This window comes from Mauremys mutica, chromosome 2 (assembly GCF_020497125.1).
Source record: "Mauremys mutica isolate MM-2020 ecotype Southern chromosome 2, ASM2049712v1, whole genome shotgun sequence".
In the NCBI taxonomy this organism is placed as follows: domain Eukaryota; kingdom Metazoa; phylum Chordata; order Testudines; family Geoemydidae; genus Mauremys; species Mauremys mutica.
This window is the reverse complement of record NC_059073.1, coordinates 262,052,715-262,065,454: the sequence shown is the minus strand read 5'-3', so window position 1 is coordinate 262,065,454 and position 12,740 is coordinate 262,052,715. Positions and strand designations below refer to the sequence as shown.

General features: G+C 43.2%; 1 protein-coding gene across 1 annotated transcript in view; it reads right to left on the bottom strand.

Moving 5' to 3' along the window:
• MYO3A (myosin IIIA) overlaps nt 1-12,740 on the bottom strand; it is a 189,836-nt gene that overhangs the window by 161,130 nt on the left and 15,966 nt on the right. The window contains exon 3 of the mRNA XM_045007383.1: nt 2,779-2,913. Coding sequence (XP_044863318.1) covers nt 2,779-2,913 — 135 coding nt within the window. The remainder of the gene's footprint in view (nt 1-2,778; nt 2,914-12,740) is intronic.

The following is a 12,740-nucleotide window of genomic DNA, read 5'->3' as shown; positions in this document are numbered from 1 at the left end:
CTGAGCTGGCTTTTGTAGGTGACAAATCTGAGGAACTGTCACAGATTGAAGTGTCACTAGAGGAGGTTTTGGAATTAATTGATAAACTCAACATTAACAAGTCACCGGGACCAGATGGCATTCACCCAAGAGTTCTGAAAGAACTCAAATGTGAAGTTGCGGAACTATTAACTAAGGTTTGTAACCTGTCCTTTAAATCGGCTTCGGTACCCAATGACTGGAAGTTAGCTAATGTAACGCCAATATTTAAAAAGGGCTCTAGGGGTGATCCCGGCAATTACAGACCGGTAAGTCTAACGTCGGTACCGGGCAAATTAGTTGAAACAATAGTAAAGAATAAAATTGTCAGACACATAGAAAAACATAAACTCTTGAGCAATAGTCAACATGGTTTCTGTAAAGGGAAATCGTGTCTTACTAATCTATTAGAGTTCTTTGAAGGGGTCAACAAACATGTGGACAAGGGGGATCCGGTGGACATAGTGTACTTAGATTTCCAGAAAGCCTTTGACAAGGTCCCTCACCAAAGGCTCTTACGTAAATTAAGCTGTCATGGGATAAAAGGAAAGGTCCTTTCATGGATTGAGAACTGGTTAATGGACAGGGAACAAAGGGTAGGAATTAATGGTAAATTCTCAGAATGGAGAGGGGTAACTAGTGGTGTTCCCCAAGGGTCAGTCCTAGGACCAATCCTATTCAATTTATTCATAAATGATCTGGAGAAAGGGGTAAACAGTGAGGTGGCAAAGTTTGCAGATGATACTAAACTACTCAAGATAGTTAAGACCAAAGCAGATTGTGAAGAACTTCAAAAAGATCTCACAAAACTAAGTGATTGGGCAACAAAATGGCAAATGAAATTTAATGTGGATAAATGTAAAGTAATGCACATTGGAAAAAATAACCCCAACTATACATACAACATGATGGGGGCTAATTTAGCTACAACGAGTCAGGAAAAAGATCTTGGAGTTATCGTGGATAGTTCTCTGAAGATGTCCACGCAGTGTGCAGAGGCGGTCAAAAAGCAAACAGGATGTTAGGAATCATTAAAAAGGGGATAGAGAATAAGACTGAGAATATATTATTGCCCTTATATAAATCCATGGTACGCCCACATCTCGAATACTGTGTACAGATGTGGTCTCCTCACCTCAAAAAAGATATTCTAGCACTAGAAAAGGTTCAGAAAAGAGCAACTAAAATGATTAGGGGTTTAGAGAGGGTCCCATATGAGGAAAGATTAAAGAGGCTAGGACTCTTCAGTTTGGAAAAGAGAAGACTAAGGGGGGACATGATAGAGGTATATAAAATCATGAGTGATGTTGAGAAAGTGGATAAGGAAAAGTTATTTACTTATTCCCATAATACAAGAACTAGGGGTCATCAAATGAAATTAATAGGCAGCAGGTTTAAAACAAATAAAAGGAAGTTCTTCTTCACGCAGCGCAGTCAACTTGTGGAACTCCTTACCTGAGGAGGTTGTGAAGGCTAGGACTATAACAATGTTTAAAAGGGGACTGGATAAATTCATGGTGGCTAAGTCCATAAATGGCTATTAGCCAGGATGGGTAAGAATGGTGTCCCTAGCCTCTGTTCGTCAGAGGATGGAGATGGATGGCAGGAGAGAGATCACTTGATCATTGCCTGTTAGGTTCACTCCCTCAGGGGCACCTGGCATTGGCCACTGTCGGTAGACAGATACTGGGCTAGATGGACCTTTGGTCTGACCCGGTACGGCCTTTCTTATGTTCTTATGTTCTTATGAGCTTTTTTGAAACGCTGGCCCTCAATGAATACACTATAATACCACAAACTAATTTCTTTATCTTCATTTACAGGATAAGCCTATAATACCTGTTAGGTTTTGCATTGAGGAAATTTTATATTCCCTAATTTTGCAAGCAAATGGTAAAAGAAATATATTTTTCAACCCGTCCTTACCGAACACCCATAGAACAACAAGAGCCTAACAAGATAAATGGAGCATGTTTTGCATAGCCATAAGTGTTCATTTGCATTCCTGGCATCTAAGGTCCAATCCTGCAAATCCTTTCACAGGAAAGTTAATGCGAATTCCATCTGTGAAGAACTTGCAGGACTGGCCCTAGTGGATTTTAATGCCATTTTTTCAAATGTACTTTTTATGCCTGAGTTTTTATTAATCATAATTAAAGAAGAAACCATTCTAATTACAAGTCTTATTTTCCTTTTGTTCAACATAGAGAACTCCTATTGACATCAACAGCAAATTGGATAGTTTTTTTGTTTTATTGTTATTTTGTTTGCTTTTTATATACACAAACCCTGTGAATTTAATTCACTTCTACTATATTGTGAAAAGCACATCACATTAACTATGGTTTACTGGCATGCTTAGTCCTAACTCCTTGTTGTTTAAACAAATAACTCTGGATAGAGATTTGTATGCCAATCTTCACCAAAGGAAAAAAGTGTTTAGATTAGAAACTAATTAAGATAGGAGCATTTAATAGGGTACAAATGCTAATAAGAACTTAACTGTAAAGACATAACATTAACATTAAGAGGATAAATATACTAGATGAGCATTCAGGAGCCAGAGAAAAATCAAAGAATGATTTGAGAACACAGGAGGGGTTAGTGACAGCATTTATGGACTGAGCAGCTATACTGGAGAAAAATGTCAAACAAATGTGTTGTGTTTGATATGATGGGTTTGCAAGTGAAGTAAGAATGCTGCCAGGAAGAAAACTGCTTTTAAAAAATAATAAAATTAAATAATTAGAAATTATCTACCTCAAGAACCAGCCAAAGTTGGTCTCCATTCTTCACATCTTTCTTGTAGTACATTCCATAGAACTTGACTACGTTGGGATGATCAGAGAGAGCTTTCAAAATGTTGTACTCGGCTTCAATTTCTTCATCAATATCCTAGTGCCGCATATCACAAAAATAAATAGCAGTCAGCAAACCCAAGGCCATATGAAAATTGACACATAGTGGGCAGTCTATTCAAACTTTGTCTAAAGATAAAACAAAGTCAAATGAAATATTAGTGCATCCTTTACAACACTATAAAACATATACTTAGTTCTGTTCCGTCAAAATACAATATATTTAACTATACAGGATTAAGACTAAAGTCATCTTTGGCTTACACGGTCTTCTGTCAATTTAACTCTAACAGGAGTATGGGGGAGGAAGAAACTGCCATAGTTCCAGGTGGTCACAACATCCTCACAACATTCTGCATGAAGCTGGCAGAGATCCAAGGGTGGGCAGTACTGATTGTAACTTCCAGAAAAACTGCTATTGAGTCCCTGGGAGAACTTGCAGATTTTCTTGTCTGATACCAGCATGAGGGAGAACAGACAATATTCCTACAACCTGCCCTCCCTTCAGTTGTGAATCCCTTCTCTGGGGCTAAGAGCCAGCTTCTGGAAGGTACAATCTGGATTCACCTCCCTCTCTCTGTGCCAGCAGGTGTGAGTCCAGCCCCAGTATATTAGCAGTCTTTGCTAAACAAGGCATTTGCTTAGAAGGAAAAGTTACTAAAATATGACAGCATCAAGGTTGAATGAAATAATTTACTGGACAGATTTGTTGAATCTCACTGACAAATATTGTCTCATTCTTTCCTTGTGCTCCTCCATCTCTCTGTTGGTGTCTACCTGTTGTCTCTTGCCTTACACTTAGATCTTTAGATTGTTGCTCTTTGGAGCAGAGTCTTTGTTCTCTGCTTTTACACTGGCTAGCAAAATGCCACTCTAGCCCATGACCAGGGCTCCTGGGCGCTACTGCAATACAAATAATAATAAATAACAATAAGTTAATTAAATGCATTGAAAAACATTTAATACCTTTTGAAACCTTACCACCCAGCTAGGGGTAATTTTGCAAATACTGTCCATATCAACATCCAGGTATTGGGACAGGCACTGAGACTGAAAATGACAAATATGCCACTTTCTGGTTAAAGTTGATCTTTCTTGGTTTTAATTTCAGTTTCAGTATTCAGCTCTCCCCAAGCTCTTATACTCCAAAGAGTACTAAATAATTTAGCTAGCATTCACCAAAGGCACCGGCAGAGTTCACCTCTCTTGATGGTGGGTCCTGAGTGCTCCCTTAATGTGGAGTCAGAATTGTTACTGTTACTCAGTTCACACCCCTTTCCTTGACAGAGTAAAAAATGGGGAGAAGGGAGCCCTAAAAAAATATCATTGCTGTTGAGTCCCCCATCTCTGCAAATGCATGTGGTAAGACCCCACCGCTTCTTTTTTGGGTCTTACTGAACCTCTTTATACTTTTGAAGAAAGTTTCATATTGTTTGGAGTTTCTGCAACAGTGCACCCAGCGATCTCCATACCAGATGACGCCCCAGGACACATGGGAGTTTTCCAGTACCCAGAGAAGGGTGCTACTGGGCTCTGCTGCAGTGAAGGTGTGAAGGTATTTCATCTGCACTTGGGGACATGGGGATCTCAGCAACAGCCACTCTGGTCACATGTAAGGTACATCGATACTAGTGCGCTTCTCCAGTTAGTTGTGCATATACTTCTACTGTGGGTACCCCATATCTGCACTGTGTCCTCATATGTTGTGCTTGGCATGAGTATACACTGTGCACAAGTGTGTACCCATGTTCACACCATCCCTTTTCAGTATGTGACAATAGCACTACCATTTCTGGGGTAGTATCCCAGAGTCCTGTGTATCACAGGAGACACTCTGGGAACCACCTTGCTGGATAATGCTGGTAATATATGCTACCTTCACACATTTGGCAATGGCAGCTCCTGCTCAGCCTCCTTCCTGCCCAACTGCATGGAAGACATGGAGAAAGTCCATGAGGATGTGGATCTACTCCTTCTGCTACTCACAGGACAAATGTCCAAGTGATGCAGTACTGGATACTGGACAGAATCCATCCAGAAATACGTGGGTCTCTGAAGCCAGGTGACCAAGAAGATGAGTGAAAATCCATTGGGGTGCCATGGAACAGGTGTCTTCAATACTGTGATTGCAATAGTATGGCCATGGGTGGACTGCCGCTTCTGGTCCTGGAGAACCAGCATGGCATGGAAACCTCGGCTGATGACCAGTGGCTGCAGAACTTCAGAATGAGGAAGCAAATCTTCACAGAGTTGTTTGAACAGCTTGCAGCAACCCTCCAGCTCCAGAGCACTCAATTTCAGAAACCAATACCAGTGCAGAAGCTGGTGGCTATCTCCCTTTGGAGCTGGCAATACCTGACAGCTGTGGGTCAGAAGTCTGCTGTCGGGGTGGTGGCTGTTCAGGTTTGCCAAGCTATACCTGCTCTCATCTATCCACTGGTGGTTGCAATAACCCAAGTCCATGAAATTATAGCTAGATTTCAGAGGATGGGGTTTTCCAACTGTGCGAGAGCCATCGATGGAATACACAGCCAAATACTTTGCTCATTGAAAGGGGCGAGTGAATTTGTGAACTGAAAAAGCTTCACATTCTCCAAGGCTTAGGGGACCAAAGGGGCTGGTTAATGAACATGAACACTGGACACATTGGAAAGCTCCATGAGACCTGGGTGCTCAGGAGATCGACGTTTACTGTAGGGTGGGGAAGAAGGACTTTATTCCTCAGAAACAATGTGGTTCTGTATAGTGTTATTTTGGGGGACCCCACATACCCATTCAACTTGGCTCATGAAGCCTTATCCTGACATTGCTGGCCCAAGAAAGGGGGAATTCAACCATAGACTGTAGAGTGGTGGCTGAGTATTGTTGAGATGAGTTCCTGTCTGCATCCTATAGAACTTGCCCATACCGGTATTGCCCTGGCCTCTTCTTTTGTCATTCAGTGTTGAACGCATTCTAAGACAATATGCATTTCCTCACCTTTTGGGGGCGAAGCCAGACTTTAAGGCACCTGCTCCCCTACATGGTGTAAACTTTGCTTGTGCCAATCAGAAACGAACACAAACAGGTTTTGGGCCCCGTCCCCTATGACACTTCTATGATGTCATTGTGGGTACTTTATGGCCTGCCTGCCATGTGCAGGCAGGGAGAGGAGAAAGAAAACGAATTCTGTGTATACCCGTGTATTCTGTGTATACCCGTGTATCCTGTGTATACCCGTGTGTCCTGTGTATACCTGTAACCGAGCCTGATCACCTCGAAGCCTCTCTCTCAGCTCACGTGTTTCAAATAGAGCTTCTACGTTTGCCGGTCGTTATGCGTTGGTTTGTATTTGTAAGTATCAGTTATTACTAAATGCTGCATCTTTGTTTATAAATATTGTTAGCAGATATTTTAGTCATTGTGTGTTTTAAGTTTCATTAACTCTATTAGCTAATCATACGCTGCTCCCTTACCCCTTGTAATTATCCCCAATAAAACTTTTAAATAGATTAAGTTTAGTGTGTGTGTGTGTGTCTGCAGTTTGCATCGTGACCCACACTCTCCTTGCATCCCTTACCAATATAGTCTGTTGCCACGTGCAGCCTGGTAAATAACAGGCCTGCATTTTCTTTCGCTCCTGCGAGTCCGTGGCAATCTACATGGCGTCACATACCCATTCAACTTGGCTCATGAAGCCTTATCCTGACATTGCTGGCCCAAGAAAGGGGGAATTCAACCATAGACTGTAGAGTGGTGGCTGAGTATGTGTTTGGGTAGCTAAAAGCCTGTTGGTGATGCTTGTGGACCTGCATGGATGCCAATATGGCAAACATGGTCCTTGGTATATGTGAAACCAAATGTGAATACTTCAGAGTGGGCCCAAGATCTGGTTATCAAAGCCATGACAGGCAGCTGGATGCCACCTATTTTCACACTACTCCTGGTTCCCAGCAGGCAAGGGAAATTTGTGATTCTATTTGCTTGCACATCATGGAACATCTAAGGGCTAGTCTACACTTACCTGCCGGGTCGACGCGGTGAGTTTGACTTCTCGGAGTTCGAACTATCGCGTCTAATCTGGACGCAATAGTTCGAACTCCCTGCGCACTCCGGTCGACTCTGGTACTCCACCACTGCAAACGGCGGTGGCGGAGTCGACCTTGGAGTCGCGGACTTCGATCCCGCGGCGTCTGGACGGGTAAGTAGTTTGAACTAGGGTACTTCGAGTTCAGCTATGCTATTCACGTAGCTGAACTTGCGTACCCTAGTTCGACCCCCGCCCTTAGTGTAGACCTGCCCTAAGAGAGGTTTTGGAAGGCGCTTCACACATAACCTATCAACGTTCTCTAAACCAGTGCAAACAGCACGTAAGAGCTGTTATACATGAATACTCCTATGCTTGCAAGTGGTGACTGTTTGTTGAGGGTGGGGATGAGAGGTCAGTGTTATCTATCTTTATTCTTAACTTTGTTTGGGTTTCCTTTGTTTGTATTGTTAATTAAATCATTTACAAAGCCAGACATTTACCTAATCTTCATTGGGTTTTCCATGATGCTTCTGAAAGACATAAGTTGCTTCAGAACTTAGTTCACTGTTGTCATCCCTGTTTGTATTTTTAATTAGGAACATTTTTTAGGAGGGATTTGTGATGGGGTGTACCAACCCCACACTCGTAAGGTGAGGGGAATCTCCCGTGTGGGGTTTGGAGGCTGAACACAGGGAGGGGTATAGGGATTGGCTTGGAGTTATTGTCCCCCATAGCATGAGCTGGGGGGTTCCAATGCAAGGAGTTTTGAGTACCAGTAGGAGATAATGTGCTAGCTGTCCACCATGCTTCTTCCCATAACAGGTGTATGTGTGTTTGATCCACCACCTCACCAACAGCCTGGGCAGCAGCTGGAGGAGGAGGAGGTGGAGGAGGAGAAGGTGGTGCTTGTTCCCAGAGATGTGCAGCAGCGATGGTGGCAGGCACAGCCCAGAAGCATTCTGCCACCAGGTGTACTAGGGCCTGCATGATCCCATTACTTCTGGGCATGCTCCTACACCTTGTGCTGTCTCCCCATTTGCAGGAAATGGTTCATGGTTGCCTCTTCCTGCCTAAGAGCCCTATCCTCCCACGGCCTAAGGAAATCAAGTTGGCATTGACTAAAGAAGTCAGGAACAATCAAAAAGTCTCCAAGGGTCCTTCTCCACTCACTCTGTTCTCTCCGAGTACTGCTCCTGCCCTCCCAGAGGAATGAGCTCCCTGGTAGCAGGTAAGATCCCAGCAAGTCAAAGACAAGGGGTGCATTATGTGACCCTACGCCCCATATTCCTCATAGAGATATTGTTATGATATGGACTCTTTGGCTGGAGGCAACCCCAATTCAAAGAGGGAAAAGGGCGTAGTGCCTACCAGTGAAAAGACTGTTCTGGCTGTTTGGCTGTGGGCACCTGATACTGGACTCCATGACTAAATTTAGTACTTTTCCCCTGACCGGGGTGGGAATCACCCTGGAAGACAAATATGGCAGGAATTCTTTAAAACCTATTTAAGGCAGTGGAGTGACATTCTTCACTGAATCCCTGCCCAGGGAGACTGCTGTAAACATCTAAGAAACAAAGACAAGGGGTGGGGGGAGAAGGACTGAGCCCAGGCTAGAGGGGTGTCGAGCCTGTGAATGAAATATCAGAAATGTTAAGCTGCAGGTCAGTGCAGCTGGCCTTTAAGAATCTCTGCAATCTGCCTAAAACAACAATAGAGTGAGAAATTACTACTTGTAACCAGTTTCTTTAGTATCTTAAGCTTAGATGGCATGTTTGTTTTATTTGCTAAGTAATCAACGTTGTTCTGTTTGCTAACCCTAAGATCACTTAAAATCTCTCTTTTGTAGTTAATAAACTTGTTTTGTTTTCTCTAAAAACTGTTTGTGTAATTCATAACTGAGGGGGAAGGGCACGTAAGAAGCTGTGCGTGTCTTCCTCCACGTTGAGGGAGGGGGCGACTTTCAAATGAGCTGATGCTGTATAGTTCTCTGTGCAGCGCAAGATGATACAATTTGGGATTTACACTCCAGCGGGGCTGTGCACTTGAGTGCTGGGCAATTTCTTAGCTGAGCTTTCCCATACAGAGCTGATCTCACCATCTGTGTAAAATTGCAGCTGGGTGTGTCCCCACCTGTGTGTGTGTGCTGGAAGGGAGCTTGAGAGCTTGTCACAGCAGCACAGTGTAAAGGGAACCCAGGTTGGGCATCTGGTTTTCTATCATTTTAATAGCTCTCACAGCCCTACAACACTGATATTATGTTTGAATTGAAAATTCTCCATTTTGCCTATGTTACGGTGTATCTTTGATGTCCATACTTTGTTGAGTTTTAATGAATGCCTTTCCTATCCTTGATGTCACAAGGTCTCTAGTGGCTAGTATCGTGCTACCCATGCCAAACAACAACTACAGAGTTAGACTATAGCCCGGTTTCACACTATTTTCCAGGTTGAACTATTCTGTTGTCTGGCTGTCCATCCTTACAGCGCAGTTTGCATCATTGTACATAATGTCCATGACTTTAGCTGGAATTCCATAAGACTGAAGAATAGTATGTTGATGCATGCTGTCAAATGCCTTTTGAAAAACAATTAAATGAAGTTGATAAGGGGAAGCTGAAGCGTTCTATACATTCTTCTAGGATGGTCTTTAGTGTGAATATCTGATCTAGGCGGGGCCTGAATCCAGCCTGTTTTTCTCCAAGCTTTGCATCCACTGCTCTTTCAACATTCTTTGTAATATCACAATACAGAAGACTTTCCCTACAATGGCAAGAAGTCACACTACTGTCCAATTGTTAAGTCAGTAAGATCACCCTTTTTTGGATATTCTGACAATTTTCCATGGTCCAGGGGACTCTTTTTTCCAGACTTCATTGAACAGTTCTGACAGTTTCATTAGGGTGGTAGCATCAAGTGCTGTTAGCATTTCTGCTGTGATTTGATCATCTCCCACCATTTGGGTGTTTTTCAGCTTCTTGACTGCTGCGTGTACTTCTGACATCTCTATTAGGCCACTGCTGGTATCAAGTTGATTTGGTTCATGTTTCATTGAAAACTAGTGCTGAGGTAGGGCTGGTCTGTTGAGGACTTTTTTGAAATGTTCTGCCCATCTGTTATTCTGTTCTACTTCAGCTGTAAGCAATTTTCCATCTATACTTTTCATTGGCTGATTTCCTGAAATTTCAATTACTTGGTAAACGACTAACTTCCTATCATAACACCCGCTTCAGCTGCGGCGTCTTCAACATCTGTTTTATCTTCTCATGCTTTTCACAATTTTGTCTGCTTTCTTGTACTCCTCCTTTGCTCTTTCACCCAATAGTCAAATGATCTTAGCATTCAGAAGTTTTCTTGACAGTGCTTTTCCTTCCTCAATTTGATGCCACATCTCTTGGCTTATCCAATTCTTGCTGTGTCTAAGGCTACGTCTACACCACAGACCTTATAGTGGCGCAGCTGTAAGGTCTCCCATCTAGCTGCTCTATGCTGGTGGGAGAGAGCTCTCCCACTGGCATAATTAAACCACCCTGAATGAGCGGCAGCAGCTATGTCAGCAGAAGAGCAAATCCTGCCGACATAGTGCTGTCCGCACTGATGCTTTTGTTGGTGAAACTTATGTCAGTCAGGGGTGTGGTTTTTTCACACCCCTGACCAACAAAAAAGTTTTGCCAATAAAAGTGCTAATGTAAACAAAGCCTAAATCTGTGTTGATAGCCAACAGTGACTGCTGCAACTTGTAACATGTGTCTGAGCATTGCCCATTTTTCTTTAGGTCCAGTCTCACTTTCTTCTGTCTCTGGCAGTGACTAGATCTGTTTTAGCTCAAGCTGGAATTTCTCACAGTACTCTTTTGTTCTCAGTTCTGTAGTGTTGACTTTCTTTGCCACTTTTTATTTAAAGCTGATTTTTCCCCATTTTAATTTAATTTTGGCAATACAAAGATTGTGATCATTGCTGACATCTGCTGATTGATATGCCCTTGCGTCTTGGACAGATGACCAGTATCTCCAGCTGATGCAGACTGATCGTGCACAAACCTCACTGAATTATATTTAACTATTTTAGGAGTTCATTAAAAATGCAAATCTTTAGATTGTGAGAAGGTATGGAACTTCTTTAAAAGGAAGGGAGGATGAATGCAACCACTGGGAAGTATTGTGAATGCCAAAAGACTATGCTGAACAATTGGGCAGAGACCAGTTATCTTTTGGGACAATACGTGTGAAGCAGAATTCCTAAGAAATACTTAGGAGGATGGGACTGCAAACTCTGGCTTATGGATTCAGCCTTTGAAGCTTCAGCCCGAGCTTTTGTCTGCTGATCACCTTTAAACACTTCAAAGACAAACTGTATAAAGGGTTAACTACGGGCTTGTCTACACTTGAAATGGAGCTGCACTACTTCACTACTGCAGTTCCTGGCCATGGGAACTGTGAAGCTGGTGCTCTGGGTGGAGGCAGGGTGCACAGCTGCCTGGCCAAGCCTCCACCTAGGAGCTGAGTGAGGGGGATGTCGCTGCTACCGGGGAGCCCCCCAGGTAAGCGCTGCCCAAAGCCCTCCTCACCCCGTCCCGTGCCCTAACCCCCTGCCTCCTCCTACACCCAAACTCTGCAGCTGCTGGGGGCAGGGGGAGAAGGCGTGCCTGCTAGCCCCGCCACCCCCCAAGCAGCAGTGGGGGTCCTGGGCTGCGCCACTGCCCACGCCTTCTCCAGTACCAGCAGGGGTCCCAGGCTGCCACCTGCCCTCCCCCCCACGCTGCCCTTCCCCTGCATCCACGGCACCCCCCCAAGTTTTAGTAAAAGTCATGGACAGGTCCTGGGCCGTGAATTTTTGTTTACTGTCCATGACTTGTCCATGACTTTTCCTAAAAATACCCGTGACTAAAACGTAGCCTTAGTCATTGTTAAACTTAGGCCAGTCCCAGTAGGGCCTTGAACATAGAGAGAGGCTCTCTCTGTGTGATGACAACCTCCCATGACATCTTATGTTCCAAGGGAACTATGAAGTTTTTAATTTTAAGGAGGATGCTTATGGAATGGGAGAAAGGTTCTCTTAGCCATAGGACCCAGGCTTTGGATCCCATTACTGGAAGAGGCAAGAACCACCACAAATCTCCCTGCCTTCCAAATGAAAAAGTGAAACTCACTTCAAATTAGTGTTCTCACAGACACCTCCAAACAGGAACTCAGCAGAGAAGGAGCGGGGGGGGGGGGGAGGGAGGAAGAGATAAGGGTAAAAAGGGAGGAGAAGAGAGACTGAGTGTGTCTGCTAGGAGAAATAAATAAATTAAAAACAAAAAAGTTAAAAGCCACAACAGATGCGCCATAGCCATGGCTGCCTCAGGGAAACTGAGAGGAAAATTGGACCACTGTCCTACTGTGATTTAATAGTGGTTATTGTCTCCCGAGGGGCACTCGGATATTATGTGGTTTGCTCCATTATAACAAGAAATATGAGAGAGAGAGGGACAGAGACTATGAATAGAATATTCATTCCATCTATAACAGAAAGGAAATCTTCCTCTTCATTTTATAGGGGAAGATAAATATATTAACTGGATATATTTGGTTATGTTTACCTTAATAAAACATTGCACAAAACCCAAACTGCTCATAAAAGGTCAAATTTCCCCATAAGCAATAAAAAGGCACCTTTTAATAATAATTGACATTAAGATTTTTAGCCAAATTATCCATCAAGTTTACTGGACTTGATAATCAAGAGAATGAGGAGTTTGTATCATTTGGACATGAAAATGGTTCTCAAATTATTATTATTGCACATATAAATATTCTCCTTCCTGTTCCACTTTTACACATTTTTAACTGTTATTCAACAAGGAGCATTCAAAAGCTC